The 21,114-nt window shown below is 41.5% G+C and overlaps 1 protein-coding gene across 7 annotated transcripts in view; it reads right to left on the reverse strand.

The window, feature by feature from the left end:
* Positions 1-21,114, reverse strand: part of TUFT1 (tuftelin 1) — a 44,721-nt gene that overhangs the window by 15,991 nt on the left and 7,616 nt on the right. For 3 of the 7 annotated variants that reach the window (XM_057310270.1, XM_057310273.1, XM_057310272.1), the window contains 3 exons: positions 4,616-4,717; positions 733-819; positions 85-174 (listed from right to left, as the gene is read on the reverse strand). In XM_057310270.1, the coding sequence (XP_057166253.1) occupies positions 85-174; positions 733-819; positions 4,616-4,717 (279 nt within the window). Of the gene's footprint in view, positions 1-84; positions 175-732; positions 820-4,615; positions 4,718-5,119; positions 5,195-21,114 lie in introns of all 7 variants that reach the window. The other 4 variants (XM_057310276.1, XM_057310271.1, XM_057310274.1 and 1 more) reach the window with 4 other exon arrangements.

Genomic DNA, 21,114 nt, shown 5'->3' on the forward strand with positions numbered 1-21,114 from the left:
CAGCACCCACTGCGTGACTGGCAGATGGGACTGCCCGGCACAACCTCTTCAGTGAGGATCCGACCATTGACCATTTCCTATTACCTGTATCTCCTGTCCCTGGAGAGAATCTCCTGGATCTCTGTCAAGCTTGCTACTTATGTCCTCCCGGAGCTTCTGCAGGCAGTTCCGGGCCTGGGAGGGGAGGGCAAGAAGCCTTAGCTTTGGGAAAAGGAAAGAGAGCATACCGACTCACCCAGCTTTGTGCCCATCCCCGACCCATACTCCTCTGAGCCAGGTACTGTCCTTAGCACTGGCTGGGGAAGCAGGGACCCCAGACAAGTGGGGCTGCGGCTCAGTGCCTCCTACACACACAAGAAACCCTGCCCTGCCGGAGCTAACATTCATGTTGCAGAGACACACAACGCAAAAGGCAAACAAGTGAAACATGTAATATATTATTACATGACAGCGAGTGCCAAGGAGCCAACAGGAGCCAGGGGTCAGGAAAAGCTGGGGAAAAGAGATGGGCAGTTTTAGAGACGATGGCTGGGGCAGTGCTAGGCACATGGTAGTCAATAAATATGTGTTGATGAATGGATTGGTTGATTAATGGAAGGGTCGGAAATAATATCTGACTCAAGGGGCCTGGTGTCACTTTGGGTAGGAAGGGAGCAGATGGGAGAGAACCAGACCCCACAAAAGAAGGGAGCCAAAAAAATGGGAGGTTCCCACAGTGGGAGGGGTGCCCACCTCCTGGATATACTGCACCTCACTCTTCAGCTGGTTGATATTCTTCTCATGGATCATCTTATCTCCAGACCTCCCCTTCAAGTACACCTGCAAGAAGGAAAACAATACTATTTAGTTAAGGAACCTCCTGGTAAGTTAATTCCACATAGACAGGTTCATACATTGTTGGTGGGAAGGTAAATTATTACTGCCCTTCTGCGTGGCAATTCGATGATTCAAATCAGAAGGCTTAGGACTATGCTTACTCTTTGACCTATCAAATCTCCTTCTGGAAATTTATCCTAATGAAATACCTTTAGCCAAATTGGCATAAACACTCACAGATATATGTAAATTTATGCAAAGGAAGTTGTAAAAAGATCTACACATTTTTCTCTATACACGCTTGAATCTTTTACAATTAGGAAAATATTTATTACCTATATTATAAAACACATGCACAATTTAGTAACATGTTCAGCAAAATATTGTTTATGATTGCAAAAATGGAAACAGGCATAATGTCCACAATGGGGGATTAAATTGTGGCATGTCTATAACAGCATACTAATGCAACCAGTAGAATTCCAGACATTTACATTTATGGACACAGAAGATGTTATAAACCAACATTAAAGTGTTGCGGGGGGGCAAGCAAATTGCAGAATAGAATGTATATAATATAATTTAACTTCTGAAAAAACACACACATATAGGAAAATGAGAGGATACACGATAAAGTAGTAACAACAATGATTACATCGAAAGAATTATGGGGTAGTTTTGCTTTCTTTAAGGGCCACGCAATGACTGAATAAGAAAAAGAAATTAATTAAAGGCATTCAGATTGAAAAGAAAGAGGAAAACTATCTCCATTTGCAGAACACGTGATCATTTATATAGAATACGCTAAGGAATCCACTAAAAAACTAGTAGAGGTTGTAACAAGGTTGTAGGATATAAGATCAATATACAAAAAATAACTATTTCTAACCACTAGCGAGGGACAATCTGAAATGAAATTTAAAAACAATTCTATTTATAATAGCAACAAAAACAAAAAATACTATGTGGCTGGAGCTAGAGGGTATTATGCTAAGTGAAATAAGTCAGTCAGAGAAAGACAAATACCATATGATTTCACTCATATGTGGAATTTAAGAAACAAAACAGATAAACATAGAGGAAGAGAAGGAAAAATAAGATAAAAACAGAGAGGGAAACAAACCATAAGAGACTCTTAACTTTAGGAAACAAACTGAGGGCTGCTGGAGGGGAGGTGGGTAGGGGGATGGCATAACTGGGTGATGGGCATTAAGGAGGGCACTTGATGTATTGAGCACTGAGTATTATATGCAACTGAAGAATCACTAAATTCTACTCCTGAAACTAATAATACACTGTATGTTAATTAAATTGAATTTAAATAAAAAGTTTAAAAGAAAAAATTCTTAGAAATAAATTTAACAAAGTTGAAGACTTGTATTCCGAAAATTATAGAACATTGTTGAAAAAAAATAAAAGAACGCCTAAAAAAATGAACAAACATCCCGTTTCCATGGATTGGAAAACTTAATATTGTTAAGATAGTAATATTTCCCAAATCGATCTACAGTTTCAACATAATTCCTATCAAAATCCAAGCTGGCTTCTTTGCAGAAACCGACAAACTGATCCTAAAATTCATATGGAAATACAAAGGACTCTAAATAGCTAAAACAATCCTGAAAAATAGCAAAATTACAAACATTAATAAACATTAACAAAATGTGTATTTTTTTTTAAGATTTTATTTATTTGCGAGAGAGAGAGAGAGAGAGAGAGAGAGAGCACAGCGCACAAGCAGAGGGAGAAGCAGGCTCCTCGCTGAGCGGGGAGCCCAATGCGGGGCTCAATCCCAGGACCCTGGGATCATGACCTGAGCTGAAGGCAGATGCTTAACAGACTGCGCCACCCAGATGTCCCAATATTAACAAAATGTTAACAAAAATCACAGAGCTACAGTAATTAAGGCAGTGTAGAACTGGCATTAGGAGAGACACATAAAACAGCGGAATACAAATGAGAGTCCAGAAACAATAATAATACAATAAAAATACACTAAACTGATTTTTGACAGGATGCCAAGTCAATTCAATGGGGAAAGAACAGTTTTTCCAACAAATGATGCTGGTATAAATGGATATCCACATGGAAAAGAACGAAATTGGACCTCTTCTTTATACCATACACAAAAATTAATCCAAAATGGATCACAGACCTATTCGTAAGAGCTAAAACTATAATTCTATGACGAAAATATAGGAATAAATCTTTGTTGACCTTGGGTTAGGCAAAACCTTCTTAGGTATGACACCAAAAATACAACAAAAGAAAAAAATACAGAAATTGGATTTCATCAAATTAAAAACTTTTGTTTCAAAGGACATCATTAAGAAAGTAAAAAACAAAGCAAAACACAGAGTGGGAAAATTTTTTTAAAATATTTCCAAGTCATATATCATAAGGGTCTAGTTAGTATCCAGAATATATAAGGAACCCTTACATCTCGAAAATTAAAACACGATTGACTTCTTTTAACAAAAATGACAATGTTTTATTTATAATTTTCATACGTCCAAACTCTTTTTGGCAAATTTAATTAATCATCATTAAAAGTTTTTTTTTTATTATTCGTTGCTATTTAAAAATTCAAATATAGCAAAGGTAACACCATGGAAAAGTGTAGCCACATTTATCACTTGTACCTACATAGAAACTCTTTAAACACAATTTAGTTTTTAAATGGGCAAAGGATTTGGATAAATATTTCTCCAAAGAAGATACACAAATAGGCAATAAGCAAATGAAAGCATGTCATGAGGGAAATGCAAATGAAAACCATAAGATATGGCTTCACATGCGATAGGATGGTTATAATCAAAAAGACAGGTAACAAGTGTCGGTAAGGGTATAAAGAAACTGGAACCCTCCTACGTTGCTGGTGGGAGTATAAAATAGAACAAATGTGTTGAGAAAAAGTCTGGTAGCTCCTCAAAAGATTAAATATAGAATTACCAAATGACCTAGCAATTCCACTCCTAGGTATATACCAAGAAAACTGAAAACATATGTTCACACAAAAACCTGCACTTGAATATTCATAGCAGCATTATTCAAAACAGCCAGACAGCAGAAACACCCAAATGTTCACCAACTGATGAGTGGGTAACAAAATGTGATATATCCATTCAAGGGAATGTTATTTGACCATTAAAAGGATTAAGTACTGACATATGTTACAACACGGCTGGGTCTTGAAACTATTAAGTGAAAGTGATAGAAGTGAAAGAAGCTAGACACAAAGGCCACATGTTCCAGGATTCCATTTATGTGAGACAGAGACAGAGAATAGATTGGTGATTGCCAGGAGCAGGAAGGAGTGACTGAAAATGTTCTGGAATTAACAGTGGTGATGATTGCACAATCTGTGAACATATTAAAAACCTGATTTGTACACTTTAACGGAATCGATTGTATGGTATATGAATTATATCTCAAAGAGCTGTTTTTAGAAAAGGAGTAACAATAATTGCTTTATTAAACAAACAAAAAAAAATAGTAAGTTCCCTAGACGCACCTGCCACCTGTCTCCACCACCTCCAGCAGCTAACTATGGGTAGGGGGGTAGGCACCTAGAAAGGGCATCTCATCCATCCTCGTGCCTGGGGCTGCATTGCACACACTGACTACGGTCTCCTGGTGTTAATTAGGATCTTTCCAGGAAAATACCCAGGAACTAGCATTACAGGTCTGGTTCCTCCTAGTCAAACCACAGTCAAACCCTGTGGCAAAGTCAGCTGCTCCCTCTCGCACGCCTGTGAGGAGGAGGAGGGGAGAGAGAGGGGAGGTGAACTAAGCTTACCTTAATGATCTCCTCATGTCCATCATTGGACTCCACCAGTTCGGAGGCCAGGGAATGACCGGTTGAGCGGCCAGACACCATCGCGTAGGTCTTCCTGCCCGCCTGCCAGAGAGAGAAAGAGAAAGAGAGAGAGAAATGGCTCAGAAATCATGACAAGCCCAGAACTTCTGCCCCTTGACCAATGCAGAATACCTGCTCCCCAGAAGACGTAAAGGGTTAGTCTGATTTTCCCCTGTGAAATTCACTTCAGAACCTGTACCAGAGCCACACAGCAGCCACACCGGACGGGGAAAATTAGCAGAAACTGCAGGTTAGTTTTACTTTCAGCGGGGTCTCCCCATCCGCCAAAGCAGTGCACAATGCCGAGGTCAGCTGGTGTGTCTGAAAGGACGTGATCCTGAGCAGCAGCAGAGACGGTTCCAGGCAGCACTGGCACGGGAAGTCAGCGGCAAGGAAGGAGAACTGGCTGAGGGAGAGGCCTCACGCGTCCAGAAATCTCGGTACCTTCTGGGCTAAGTGTTCAAGTTCATCTCCTGTCAGCTCACTCTGTAGAGTCAGCCTGAGAATGTCCACGCTGCCCTAATAATGGCAATGACAGCAACAATAACCCCTTACCTTTACAGTCCACTATTGGCACAGGGACACTTTTGCCAGCCCTGTGGAGTGGGCCTTCTTATCACCACTTAACACACAGAAAAGCCGAGGTCTGGAGAGGTGACATTAGCTTGCCTAAGATCAGCCACTCCTGGGTGGCATGATGTCTCAGGGTTCTCTGACAGTGCTCTTTATACCACACCAGAGACTACAGAGCACGCTGCTCCATGCAGTTCCAGAAGGGCCAGCCACCCCGGTCCTCAGATTACAGCACACTGCACACATTCCCGTTTTCCCAGCCTTGGAGAAGGCATCCCCAATCCAGGGTTCCTACCTGACAGCCAACCAGAAAGCTACCGACCAGGATGTCCTTCCTGAACCGAACTACAGGACAGCAGCTGAATCCAAACCCCCCACCTTGTTTTTTTTTTTTTAAGATTTACTTATTTGAGAGAGAGAGAGAGTTGGGGGGCAGAGGGAGAGAGGAACTTAAGCACTAAGCACGGAGCCCAATACAGGGCTCAACCTCACCACCTGACCATCTGACCTGGGCTGAAACCAAGAATCGGACACTTGACTGTGCCACGCAGGCGCCCCCAAACTCCTATTTTTATAAGGCATACAGAAATTCTCCAAATGAAAGAAGGTAAGACAATAGGTATCTATCTACAGATGAGCCTAATTTCAAAGGAAGATTTTCTTTCCTAACTCAAAGAAGGTTTAAAAAACAAACAGAGGTAAACAGAACACATTGAGAGGGAAATCATATGGTAAAAGGAAAAAGTAGATGCTGGAGATTTGGGGAGATAACAACATTGAGAGGGCAGAGAGGACCAAACCCCACCAATAACCTGTATCATGTGTAGAGCTGGATGAGAGATTTAGCCACGCTGGGCCTCTGGCTTGCACCAGAGAAATAAGGAGTTGGACTCAATATCTCTACGGTCCCTTCCAGCTTTGATACCTTGAGAGCATGAAAAGGGAGTATATGCTTCCCCGAAGCAATGGTGGGAAGATGGGTGCTAAGCTACCCAAGGATAAAAGTGACCTTGACGTCCAGGAGCAGAAATGCCATCTTACCCTTAACAGGTTTTAAGGAACCCTCCTAACATTCCAAATGTCTGGTGGAAGGAAAGGTGGAAGAAAGAATGTGCCCCCCCCCCCCAAGGGAGCTGGGAGAAGCTTTTCCGTGCAGGGAACAGCCCTTCCTATTCAAGGAAGAGAACTCGGGAGAGAAGAAATCAATCTGTGGTCAGACACGTAACTTTCAGTGCTCTCGTTATAAAATTGCAACACTACCCTCCAACACTACTAGGGGTTTTTGGTGAAAATTAACTGAAAGTGTATGAAGGTCGTCCTCTGCCACATAAGAGAGAGGTACTCAAATATTAACCTCCTCCTACTTCTTGAACCCAAATTTGGGACAGATGGTAGACATGCCCACATGGCCCTTCAGCCTTCCCAATCCTAGCAATGTCGCTGCTTTTACAGAAACACTTAATTCCTACCAAATACAAGTTAGATCCTTAGTGGGGGCATTTCAGGCCCTCCAGAGCCTGGGTCAACTCACTTCTTCTATTACTGCTTCTCTTTGCTCCCGGTCCAATACATCCCAGGCTTTTCCACCTCAGTGACTTGCTTTCACCATTTGCCTTAAATGTCCTTTCTTCCCATTTTCACATGGGGCATCTGCAAGGCCCTCAAGAGCTCACACTGAAATGCCACATCTTCCATGACACATCCCTACATCCAGTGGGAAACCTACCTTCCCCTCCCTAAGCTCCCTCAGCCACAGGGCCTCCCGTGGCACCTGCCTCTCAGTTATTTATGTTCCATGAGGAATTGCCCCTTCTGTTAACTCCTTGTGGGCTGCTGTCTGCCAGAGTCCGCACACAGGTTAAGTATTTTCTGAATGCATATGAGTGCTCCATGACACCTAGGTCAAGAGAACATTACACAAGAAAGAAGAGGAAATTATTTCAAAATAGCCAGAGTGGCTGCCAACTCTTTTCCCCAGGACATACACAGGCACTTTGGTTAAAACATCTCTCCATACCTGGAGGCAGTTGGGGAAAGCTGGGGCATCCCTCAGCCAAAATAAAGGGGTTATTATTAGCTAATGAAGATCATCAAGTCTGGTTTATTGTATGAATCCAGGTATTCTAATTGAAAGAGCACAGACGACTAGGCTAGATGGGAGCCTATGAGAGGTCATCTCACCCATACATGTTATCAGAAGTCCAGGTGGACAGGATAAAGTATGCAACTTGCAAAAGTACTTAAAGAAATAAATGGCTGAAAACCTTCCAAATTTTACAAAAGACAAAAACCCACAGATTCAAGGAGCTGAGCAAATCCCAAACAGGATGAACCCCCAAATCATGCCAAGACACATCATAATTAAACTTTTGATAACTAAAGACAAAGAAAAAAATCTTTTCAAGTCAGAGAAAAAAATGACACCTCACTTATAAGGAGAAAACATTCTGAATAAAAAGCAGATTTTTCATCATAAACCAAGAAGGTGAGGAGAAAATGGCACACTATTTTCAAGTACTGAAGAAAACCTCTTAATCAACAATCCTATGACCAAAATATCTTCTTCAGGAATGAGGGGAGAAACGAATGTTCTCAGCTAAAGGAAAACTAAAGAGAATTTCTCACCAATATAGCTACACTGAAAGAATGGCTGTAGGAGAACCTGGGTGGCTCAGTCGGTTAAGTGTCCGACTCTTGATTTTGGCTCAGGTCATGATCTCGGGGTCATGAGGTCAAGTCCCACATTGGGTTCTGTGTGCAATGTAAAGTTTGCTTGTCCCTGTCCTTCTGCTCCTCCCTCCACTATCCTGCTCTCTCTCTGGAATGAATGAATGAATGAATAAATAAATAATTTTTTTAAACAGGTGGGGCATCTGGATGGCTCAGTTGGTTAAGCAGCTGGCTCTTGATTTTTAGCTCAGGTCATGATCTTGGGGTCCTGATTCAGCCCTGTGTGGGCTCGGCATCCTATGTCAGGCTCTGAGTTCAGCACAGAGTCTGGGATTCTCTCCCTTTCCTTCTGCCCTTCCCTACATCGCAAGTTCTCTCTTCCTTTCGCTCTCTCTCAAAAAGAAAAAGAAAACAAAAACAAAATGAATGGCTGTACAAGGTCTTCAAACAGAAAGGAAACAATACAAAAGGAAGTTTGGAACATTAGAAAGACAGAAACAACATGGATAGCAAAAACGTCACTGAATACAATAGGTTTTCCCTCTCCTCTTGGGTTTTCTAAAATACATTTGATGGTTGAACTTAAAATTACAACACTGTCTGATTTGGTTCTAAATGTACACAGAGGAGGGGCCACCTCAGTGACACAGTCGGCTGAGCTTCCGACTCTTGATCTCAGCTCAGGACAAAATCTCATGGTCGTGAGATCAAGCCCCACTCAGGCTCCACACTCAGTGGAGAATCTCCTTGAGATTCTCTGTCTCCCTCTCCCTGTCCCTTCTCCCACTCTCTCTCTCACTCTCTAAATAAATAAAATCTTTAAAAAAATAAAAATAGGGGACACCTGGGTGGCTCAGTCAGTTAAGTGTCCGCCTTCAGCTCAGGTCACGATCCCAGGGTCCTGGGATCAAGTCCCGCATCGGGCTCCTTGCTCAGCATGGAGCCTGTTTCTCCTTCTGCCTGCTGCTCCCCCTGCTTATGTTCTCTCTCACGCGTGCGCTCATTCTCTCTCTCTCTCTCTGACAAATAAATAAATAATCTTTTAAAAATAAATAAAAATAAAAGTACATAGAGGTAATATTTAAATTAATTTTATTATGAATGGGAGAGGGTAAAGGAAGGTAAGGTTTCTATACTTCACTCAAACTGGTAAAATGGCCCACTGGTAGACTGTGAAAAGTTATATTTATATAAGTGTAATACCTGGAGCAATAATTAAAATGTCTATACAAACAGATAACACTCAAAAACAACAAATGAATCAAAATGGAATGCTAGAAAGCTTTCAAGTAACCCATAGGAAGGCAGGGAAAATAAAACAGATAAATGAAAAATAGAGAACAAAAAAACAAAAATAAAATGGCAGCTTTGTCATGCCAATAATTACATTAAATGTAAGTGGCCTAAATACACCAATTAAAAAACAGAGATTGGCAGAGTTGATTTAAAAACACAAATCAATACATGCTATCTAAAAGAAACATATCTAAATGTAAACATATAGGCAAGTTAAAAGTAAACGGACGGGGGGCGCCTGGGTGGCACAGCGGTTAAGCGTCTGCCTTCGGCTCAGGGCGTGATCCCCGCGTTATGGGATCGAGCCCCACATCAGGCTCCTCCGCTATGAGCCTGCTTCTTCCTCTCCCACTCCCCCTGCTTGTGTTCCCTCTCTCGCTGGCTGTCTCTATCTCTGTCGAATGAATAAATAAAATCTTAAAAAAAAAAAAAAAGTAAACGGACGGGAGGGGTGCCTAGGTGGCTCAGTCATTAAGCATCTGCCTTCGGCTCAGGGCCTGATCCCAGGGTCCTGGGATCGAGCCCCGCATTGGACTCCCTGCTCCACTGGGAGTCTACTTCTTCCTCTCCCACTAGCCCTGCTTGTGTTCCCTCTCTTGCTGGCTTTCTCTCTCTCTGTCAAATAAATAAATAAAATCTTTAAGAAAAAAAAAAAGTAAACGGATGGGAATAGATACATCATGCAAACATTAATTAAAGGAAAGCAAGAGTGGCTATATTAGTATCAGATAAAGTAAACTTCAGAGCAGAGAGAATTACCAGAGACAGAGAGGGTCACTATATAATGTAAAAGAGTTAATCCACAAAGAAAACATAGCAATCCCAAATGGATATGCACCAAACAACAAAGCTGGAAAATATGTGAAGAAAAAACTAAAGAACTAAAAGGAGAAATACACAAACCCACAATTATAGTTGGAGACTTCAACATACATCTCTGAGCAATTAATAGAAAGAACTAGGCCAAAATGAGCAAAGATACATAAGAGTTCAACAACATCACCAACCAACACCATCTAATCAACAGTTATGGAACACTCCCCTCAGTAGCAGAGTACACATTCTTTGCATGTACCTATAAAACATACATTAAGATAGACAATAATTTGGACCATAAAACAAACCAACAAACTTGAAAGAACTGAAATCATACAGAGCATGTTACCTGACCAAATGGCATCAAACTAGAAATAACAGAAAGATAAAAGGAAAAATTCTAAACACTAGGAACTAAACAACATACTTCTAAATAATTCTTGGGTCAAAAAGGAAGTCTCAAGGGCACCTGAGTGGCTCAGTCGGTTGAGTGCCTGACTTCAGCTCAGGTCATGATCTTGGGGTCCTGGGATTCAGCCTTGCATCCAGCTCCATGATCAACAGGGACTCTGCTTCTTCTCCCTCTCCCTCTGCCCCTCCCCCTACTCAGGCTCACTCACTTTCTCCCAAATAAAAATAAAAATAAAAAAATAAAGAAAACATTACATATTTAGTAATGTAAAGAAAAAGGAAGTCTCAAGAGAAATTTTAAAAATCACTGAACTGAACAAAAATGAAAACACAAAATGTCAAATTTTGTGGGACATATCTAAAGCAGTTCTGGGGTGCCTGGGCAGCTCAGTCAATTAAGCATCTGCCTTCAGCTCAGGTCATGATCTCAGGGTCCTGGGATTGAGGCCCGCATTGGGCTCCCTGCTCAGCAGGGAGCTTTCTTCTCCCTCTCCCTCTGCCCCTCACACTCACTCTGCTCTCTTTTGTAAATAAATAAATAATCAAATAAAGCAGTTCTGAGAGGGAAAATCAAAACACTAAATGTAAACATTAGAGGGGCACCTGGCTGGCTCAATCAGTAGAGCATGCAACTTTTTTTTTTTTTTAAGATTTATTCATTTATTTTAGAGAGAACGAGAGATAGAAAGAGAGAGAAAGCATAGCAGCAGGGGGAGGGACAGAGGGAAATAATCTCAAGTAGACTCCCTGCTGAGCAGGAGCTGGGATGCAAGATTCAATCCCACTGCCATGAGATCATGACCCGAGCAGAAATCAAGAGTTGGATGCTCAACCGACTGAGACACCCAGGTGCAGAGCATGCAACTCTTGACCGTTCAAGGTCATGAGTTTGAGTCCCATACTGGATACACAGATTACTTTAAAAAATAAATAAATGCATACATTAGAAAAGAAAAAAGCCTCAAATGAACAATGTAGGCTTCTCACTTTTAGATAAAGAACAACAAATTAAACCCAAAGTGGGCAGGAGGAAGGAATTAATACAGATAAGAGAAGAAATAAATAAAATTTAACACAGAAAAGACCAAACATAATTTTTTTTAAAAGAAAGAAAAGTAAGGGTGCCCGGGTGGCTCAGTTGGTTAAGTGACTGCCTTCGGCTCAGGTCATGATCCCAGGGTCCTGAGATGGAGCCCCACCTGGGGCTCACTGCTCCTCAGGGAGCCTGCTTCTCCCTCTCCCCTCTCATGCTCGCTCTCTCTCTCTCTCTCAAATAAATAAATAAAATCTTTAAAATAAGAAAAGAAAAAAAGTAAACATTATAGACCAGTATCTCTCGTGAACATAGAGATTCTATTTCTTAATATTTTGTTAGAATATGGCTAAAAGACATGAAAAGACATTTCACGGAAGATATATAGATGGTGAATAAGCACATAAAAAGATGTTCAGTCATTAAGGAGAGACACATCAAAACCACAGTGAGATACCATTATACACCTATCAGAATGGCCAAAACAAAAAACAGTGACACCACCAAACACAGGCAATATGGAGAAAATGGATCACTCCCACATTGCTGGTGGCAATGTAAAGTGACACAGCCACTTTGGGGGGAAAAAAGATTGGCAGTTTCTTTATATATATATATATTTTTTAAGATTTTATTTATTTATTTGACAGAGAGAGACAGCGAGAGAGGGAACACAAGCAAGGGGAGTATGAGAGGGAGAAGCAGGCTTCCGGCCAATCAGGGAGCCCGATGTGGGGCTCGATCCCAGGACCCTGGGATCAGGCCCTGAGCTGAAGTCAGCTGCTTAACGACTGAGCCACCCAGGCGCTCCTGGCAGTTTCTTTAAAAACTAATCATACAAATACCGTATGACCTAGCAACTGTACTCCTGGACATTTATCCGAGAGAAATGAAGACTTACGTTAATGCAAAAATGCGTACACTGATGTTTAGAGCAGCTTTATTTGTAATACCACAAAACTACAAACAACCCAGATACCCTTCAATAGAGACAACAAACTGCGGTGTATCTGTAGCATGGACTACTTACTACTCAGCAAAAAAAGAGAACAAATTATTGATGCATACAACAACAGTTCCCAGAGAATCATGCTAAGGGAAAGAAGCCAATCACAAAAGGTTACATATTGTATGATTCCATTTATTTAACATTATTGAAATGAAAAAATTATAGAAATGAAGAATCAATTAGCGGTTGTCGGGAGGTAAAGAGAAGATGGGGGTGAAAAGGAAGTGCATGTGGGCTCCAACGTGAAGTATCTTTGTGCTGGTGGACATATGCTGTATCTGGACTGTACGGTCTATTCTGGTTGTGATAGCATGCTATAGTTTTGCAAGATGTTACCACTTAGGAAAACTAAGTAAAGGGTATAGGGGATCTCTATTATTTCTTATAACTGCATGTGAATCTACAATTATTTAACAAAAATTTAACATGTTCTGGGACAAAAACTGAAGAATATAATGAAGAAAATAAGTACTTATAATCCTACTACCCCAAAATAGCCACTATTAAAATGTTAGTGTATTCCTTATAATTTTTCTACGCATATTTGTTAAAAACATACTACCTTACAAAGTTACATACTTGCTTTTTCCCTTTAATAGTTCATCATTAGGGGCACCTGGGTGGCACAGCGGTTAAGCGTCTGCCTTCGGCTCAGGGCGTGATCCCGGCGTTATGGGATCGAGCCCCACATCAGGCTCCTCCGCTATAAGCCTGCTTCTTCCTGTCCCACTCCCCCTGCTTGTGTTCCCTCTCTCGCTGGCTGTCTCTATCTCTGTTGAATAAATAAATAAAATCTTTAAAAAAAAATAGTTCATCATTAATTTCCATATACTCAACATTCTTCAAAATTGGCTTTTAATGGCCACTAGTACGCCACTGAATAGATTAAATAAAATAAACTTAGGTATTCAAAGTAAGCTCCCTCTCTTGCCTCCATTTTTGTAGATTACTGCCAAATTCTTTTTATTTCTTATATATTTAATTTTTTTATTTCAGAAAATATATTTTCTTTTGACAGAATGAGATGATACACTGCAGTACCCAGATGACCACCAAATTTATTGCCTGGTCCATTACCCCTCAACCCCAACTGACTTTCTCTCTTCTTTGCAGAAAAAGAATCACATTTGGAACAGTTGGACCTGTGCTCAAACACTGACTCTGGCTTTCATTTGTTGTGTGTATTGATTTATTCTCCCTCAGCCTTAGTGTATTAGTCGGTAAGATGGACCGTATGCTGCTTAAGTGAACACACAGTGACTAAAGCACATAAACAAAAGTTCCAGCTCCTCAAAATTTGATGGAATGCCCCTCTTCAAAATATTTGCTATAGCATATGCTTGCTTATAAGCTGAAGTAAAAGTGCCTTGTTGGAAAAAGGATGTATATTAACTTCTACCTCACACCATATACAAGTATCAATTTCAAGTGGATTGCACATTTATTTATTTATTTAAAAGATTTTATTTATTTATTTGTCAGGGAGAGAGAGCATGAGCAGGGGGGAGGGGGAGAGGGAGAAGGAGAAGCAGGCTCCCCACTGAGCAAGAAGCCTGATGAGGGTCTCAATCCCAGGACCCCAAGATCATGCCCTGAGCCGAAGGCAGATGCTTAACCCCCTGAGCCACCCAGGCATCCCTGGATTGCAGATTTAAATGTAAAAAGCAAAAAATATCTTCCCCATAAAAAATTTGATAAATTGGACTACATTAAAACTTTGAACTTTTATTCATCAAAAGATACTGCATGACAATCCACGGAGCAGAAGGTATTCACTCAGAATATATCTGGCAAAGACTATTCAGAATATATTAAGAATTCCTATAAAACAAAAAGACTAAATACAACATGGTATCCTGGACTGGATCCTGGATCAGAAAAAGTACATTAGTGGAAAAACTGGCAAAATTCATATAAAGCCTATACTTTAGTTAATAGTCTTGTACCAACATTAATTTTCTTAGTTATGACAACGGTACCATGGTTATATAAGATGTTACAGTTAACATTGGGGGAAACTGAGCGAGGAGTATATGAGAATTCTCTGTAATATCTCTGCAACGTTCCTATAAACTTAATAGTATTCCAAAATAAAAACTATAGTTAAAGAAAGAGAGAGAGAAAGGGCAAAGAGGGAAAGAAAGGGAGAGAAAGCAGGTGCCCAACAGAAAAATGGGCAAGAGACTTCAAAAGACCCATCATATAAGAGGATATCCAAATGGCCAATAAACATCTGAAAAAGGTTCAGTCTCATTAGTCATCGTCATCAAAGAGTTAACTACAAGGCAATACTACAAAATACCCATCAGAATGACTACAAATGAAAACAAAAAACAAGTGTTGGGGGCTACGGAACAATCAGAACTCTCCTACACTGATGGTGGGATTGTTCGTTACCATAATCTCCTTGGAAACATCTACCAAAGATGAACATCTGCAAACCCTGTAACATAGCAATTCTACTCCCAGTTATCTACCCAACAGAAATGTATACCTATGTTTCCCCTACAAACAAAAAATTCTACCCATAAAAAAAGATACTAGAATGTTCACAGTAGCATTTCTCATAATAGCCAAAAATTAGAATTTATCCAAATGTTCAATAATAAAATGGATAGGGGCACCTGGCGGACTAAATTGGTAGAGCATGCGACTCTTAATCTCAGGGTCAAAAGTTCGACCCCACGATGGGTGTGGAGATTTCTTAAATACATACATACATACATACATACATACATAAAACCACATTTTTTTAAAGATTTTATTTATTAGAAAGAGAGAGAGAGAGAAAACAAGTGGTAGGGAAGAGCAGAAGGGGAGGGAGAAAGAGAGAGAGAGAGAGAAAGAAGCAGGAAGCCCAATGCAGGGCTTGATCCCAGGACCCAGAGATCACAACCTGAGCTGAAAGCAGATGCTTAACCAACTGCACCACCCAGGTGCCCCTAAAGATTTTATTTTATTTTTTAAAGATTTTATTTACTCATTTTAGAGAGAGAGAGAGATAGCATGAGCGGGAGGAGGAAAGGGGGAGAGAGAGAATCTCAAGCAGACTCCATGCTCAGCATGGAGCCCAACACGGGTCTCAATCCCAGGACCCTGAGATCATGACCTGAGCTAAAACCAAGAGTCAGACACTGAACTGACTCTGCCACCCAGGGGCCCCTAAAGATTTTATTTTTAAGTAATCTCTACACCCAAACCCCCAAGATCAAGAGTCATATGCTCTTCCAACTAAGCCAGGTGTCCCTAAAGCCCCATTTTTTTTTTTTTAGATTTTATTTATTGGACAGAGAGAGACACAGCAAGAGAGGGAATACCAGCAGGGGGAGTGGGAGAGGGAGAAGCAGGCTTCCCGCCGAGCAGGGAGCCCAATGCGGGGCTCGATCCCAGGACCCTGGGATCATGACTTGAGCCGAAGGCAGATGCTTAACCGACAGAGCCACGCAGGCGTTCCAAACCACATTTTTTTAAAAGATGTATTTGTTTATTTTAGAGAGAGAGTGAGCAAGGAAGCATGCTTTGGGAGGATGGGTAGAGGGAGAGAGGATCTTAAGCAGGTTCTGTGCTGAGCACAGAGCCGGGCACAGGGCTCGATCTCATGACCTAAGCCAAAACCAAGAGTCAGATGCTTAACCAACTGCGCCACCCAGGCACACCCTAAAACCACATTTTTTTTTTTTTAAGAAGAGTAGAATGGATATAATTAAAATTGGGATATAGCCATACAATGGAACAGTGTACAGCCATGAAAAAAAACGAGCTACTGTACACACAACACGGATAAACTTCACAGAAATGTTAAGCAAAAGAATTCTGACACTAAAGTATACTATATGATTCCACTTACATAAAAAGTATAAAAACAAGCAAAACTATTATATACTTTAGAAGTCACGATAGTGGTTACCCCTGAAGGATGGGGGTAGGTACTGACTCGAAGGGGATAATGACTAGAAGTGGGGGCTTCTGTGGGGCTAATGATTCGTTTCTTGCTCTAGATGCTGCTGCTCTCCCTGCTTGTACTCTCTCTCTCTCTAACAAAGAAATAAAATCTTTTTTAAAGAAATTTTAATGTATAAATAAATAAATCAGTTGGTAGAAAGATGGGTCATATGGATTGATAAAGCAGAGGTTTGGTCTGAATATAGGGAGTTGGGTCAGGTAAGTCAAGTCATTCACTATCAAGAACTATATTGTCCAGGGGCGCCTGGGTGGTGCAGTCGTTAAGCGTCTGCCTTCGGCTCAGGGCGTGATCCCAGTGTTCTGGGATCGAGCCCCACATCAGGCTCCTCCGCTGGGAGCCTGCTTCTTCCTCTCCCACTCCCCCTGCTTGTGTTCCCTCTCTCGCTGGCTGTCTCTGTCAAATAAATAAAAAAATAAAATATTAAAAAAAAAAAAAAAGAACTATATTGTCCAATATGGTAGCCATTAGCCACATGTGGCTATAGACCACTTGGAATGTGGCCAGTCCAAATAGAGATGTTCTGTACAAAGTCATAGTACAAAAAATTGAATAATTTCTTTTTATCCTGATCACTTGGAATGATAACCTTTGCATATATTGGGTTAAATAAAATCTATTATTGGAAAAAATTTTAATGTAAAATTTAAAAATACATGAAAGATGTTCAACCTTACCAGTAATTAGGGAAATGCTAGTTAAAACAATAATGAGTTATCATCTTGGGGAGAATTTCATTAAATTGATAGATTTAAGAAGTGTAGTGGCGCCTGGGTGGTGCAGTGGGTTAAGCTCTAACTTTGGATTTCAGCTCAGGTGATCTCAGGGTCGTGAGATGAAGTCCCGAGTCAGGCTCCTCACTCAGCCCTTGGAGTCTGCTTGAGATTTTCTCTCCCTCTCCCTCTGCCCCTCCCACTCATGCTCTCTCTCTCTCTCTCTCAAATAAATAAATCTTAAAAAAAAATAGAATAAGTGTAAAGAGGAGGGGCGCCTGGGTGTTGCAGTTGGTTAAGTGTCTGACTCTTGGTTTCTGCTAAAGTCATAATCTCAGGATCGTGAGATCAAGCCCTGCATCAGGATCTGCGCTCAGCACAGAGTCTGCTTGAGATTCCCTCTCCCTCTCCCTCTGCCCCTCCCACTCACGCGCTCTCTCCCTCTCTCTCTCAAATAAATAAATAAATCTTTAAATTAAGAAAAAAAGTGTAAAGAGGAAACATGCAGACGTATGTTCACAGCAGCATTGTTTGTGATGGCTACACACTGGCAATAGCCTAGAGGATCCGCTGACGAGAAAATGGATGAATAAACTCTGGCATATAGTAAAATGAACTAGTATTCATCTGTGAAAATAACTGAATTACAGCTTCATGTATCGACATGAATGGATCTCCAAATTAATGGCAAGTTTAACAGCAAGCTATAGAAGGGGAACCTGGCTGGCTCAGTCAGAAGACCATGTGAGTCTTGATCTCAGGGTCGTGAGTTTAAGCCCCACACACTGGGTGTAGAGATTACTTAAATAAATAAATAAATAGATAAATAAATAAATAAATAAATAAATAAACTTAAAAAAAAAACAAGCTAGAGAATATAGATAATGCCATGAATATAAAGTTCAAAACATGCCAAACCAAGCACTATATCACTTGTCCATGTAGGAAAAGTGTAATAACGAGCAAGGAAATAAACACAAAATTCGAGACAGTGATCACTTTGTGGAGGAAGCAGAGGGTTATGAACCAGGAAGGACCCCAGGGGCTTCGAAAAGATTGGTAATGTTCTATTTCTTAAGCCGAGAGTTCAGTGCACAGCTGTCCATTTTATTGCTATGCTTTAAAACTTCCCCCATACACAAGCCTTCTTTCTTGCTCTCAGTAAAGCAATGGACTTTTCCTCATGTAAATCCTGCAGAAATAGCATTTCTAGACCAACAAATTGGCAAATATTAAAGATACTGGGGCACCTGGGTGACTCAGTCAGTTAAGTGTCTGCCTTCGGCTCAGGTCATCATCTCAGGGTCCTGGGATCGAGCCTGAGCTGGGAATCCTTGCTCAGCGGGGAGTCTGTTTCTCCCCCTCTCTCTGCCCCTCCCCTTCTCTCATGCTCTCTCTCTCACACAAAATAAATAAACAAAATATTTTTAAAAAAACAAAGAGGGGCACCTGGGTGGCTCAGTCATTAAGCATCTGCCTTTAGCTCAGGTCATGATCCTAGCATTCTGGGATCGAGCCCCGCATCGGGCTCCCTGCTCAGCGGGAAGCCTGCTTCTCCCTCTCCCACTCCCCCTGCTTGTGTTCCCGCTCTCGCTGCCTCTCTCTCTGTCAAATAAATGAATAAAATCTTTTAAAAAATAAATAAGATAAAATAAAATAAATTAAAAATAAAAAAATAAAAAAATAAATGAAAATACTGATAATATCCAGGATTGGTGAGGGTGCAGGGAGAAAGGGCATGCTATATATTGTTAGAGAGAGTGTAAAGTTATACAAGTATTTTGGAAGTTAATCTGCCAATATTAATAAAAAATATTTGCACATTTTGTAAATCATTTGACCCAGTAATTCCATTTTTAGGAAGATGCCCTACGAATATCCACACGCACTTGCCGAAAGATATATGTGTTAAACTGTTGACTGCCGTACTGTTTACAACAGTTACAAGCTGGAAACAGCATAACTATCCTCCAGTCGGTGAGTAAGTGAATAGAGTATGGTATCATCCACATGGAATACTACACTGCTGATAAATAAACTTCCGTGAACCGACAGGAAATGATCTCCAAGATAAAGGAGGAAAAAAGCAAGGCACTAATTCATTAAAAATGACTTCTTATTTAAGTACATATACATATATATACACATATACATTTAAGTACACACACACACACACACACACGTTCACAGTAACTGCCAACTTCTATACATAGCAATTACTATGTGCTGAACCCTACTGGGCTCGGTTCTAAGTGCTTTATACATATTAACTCATCTAATCCTCAGAATAATACTATGTGGTAAATGTTATTTATCAACATCCTTATTTTATAGATGAGAAAACCAAGACACAGACATTAAGTGTCTTGCCCAAGGCCATGTAACTAGCAAGGGTCAGAGGCAGGATTCAAACCCAGGTCCTGTGGCTCCAGAGTCAGTGTTCCCAAACACCAGGCCACAGGGCATTTCCAGAATGTAAGCACGTGGGAAAGCACTGAATTTATACACATTAAACAAGAGAAGGACAAAGGAGTAAAGGGACTTTCAGGCCATGCTTCTACAGTGTTTTTAAACTTCAGCAACAAAAATGTGTTTGTGCAGCACTGGTCTAGCTAAATACATAAATTAAGAGAAGGCAAGAAAAAGTGCTAAAATTGGAGTTGGAGGTGGGGTCTGAGTCCAACCGACACCTACTAATCCTGAGCAAATCGCTTTATCTCTCAGGGACTGTTTTCTATCTGCAAAATGGTAGTGGTAATACGTACCCCGACTACATTTAAGGCAGGACAGGCAGAGACGTAGCATAGTGTGAAAGTGCTTTGCAAATCATAAACCGCTTCACAAAGGTGAGACAGCATTACTTTCCCAAGGAGCTCTGGGAACACACGGGCAGGAGGGTGGGTGAGCCAAACTGTCTAAATGAAGCCTGTGAACAAACCTAGGGCTCTCTCTGCCACCTCAGCCTCCAGAACCAGAGAATCCAGTCTGCAAGGCCATGAACTCAACCCACAACCCCAGCCCAGAGCTAAGGAGGGAAACCCAGGCCCATCTCTGCGTGGTGCCATTAGTTGTTTTCTGGAGCTGGAGTGATCTCAGGGCTATGAGCAGGTTCCAGGGAGCTTTAGGAATACCCCAAAATGTCTAGCACAGAAGTCCCACCGGGGACTCTCCGAGAGGCAAGATAAGCAGTAGAGCCTTCTCTAGGGAAAAAGCAGCAGCTAATCACAAGGTAAGCAGCCTCCGACCTCATAAACATTCTTGGGGAGAAGCCCAGCCACCTCCAAATTACAGGCAGCCTCGCGCCTCTGTTCAAACAAATCTCCGGCTGTGAGTCACTCCTCGGAGCAGGGAGGGGTGAACACATAGCTGAGGGGTTAGAGATCAAGACGCTGTGGAGAACCGATAGGGAGATAAAGAGGGAGGCCCCAGAGGTTCCCACACCCCAGGCTCATGTGATAGGGGAAGATCTATGGGAAGTTATGTTTCCCTTGCTCCCACTCCCCAGGCTGCTATGGGGGTCATGAACACGGGTGGCAGGTGAGGGTCAAGGATCTTTCTAGGAAGTAAGGGCAGTGGAGATTGCCCCTGAGCTGGAAACCAGCATCCTTAATTCATCTTTCCTCTATAACCCATTCCTCCATTACTTTGTCCCTCAGTCCTATCCCCTCTCCTACCCGAAATGTACGCAGTCTCCCAGATAGCTGCAGCAGCCGCCTCAAGTTGCCCCTTCTGAGAAATGGGAATAGCCAGCCACTTGAAACACTGGCTCCCAAGAGGCCAGCACAAGGTAAACCCCAATAAAGTCAAAGAGTGCCAGATGCGGTGGTTGGGGCTTACCCTCTCCTGGCTGCCACTCCACTCTCAGGTCTTGGGCAGCCTTGGTTCTGCCTTCTACTGGGCTCTCTAGGCCAGAAATGGCCCTTTGTTAAGTATGACACAAAGAATTATTCCGCTGCT

Source organism: Ursus arctos, unplaced genomic scaffold (assembly GCF_023065955.2).
Source record: "Ursus arctos isolate Adak ecotype North America unplaced genomic scaffold, UrsArc2.0 scaffold_12, whole genome shotgun sequence".
Lineage (NCBI taxonomy): Eukaryota > Metazoa > Chordata > Mammalia > Carnivora > Ursidae > Ursus > Ursus arctos.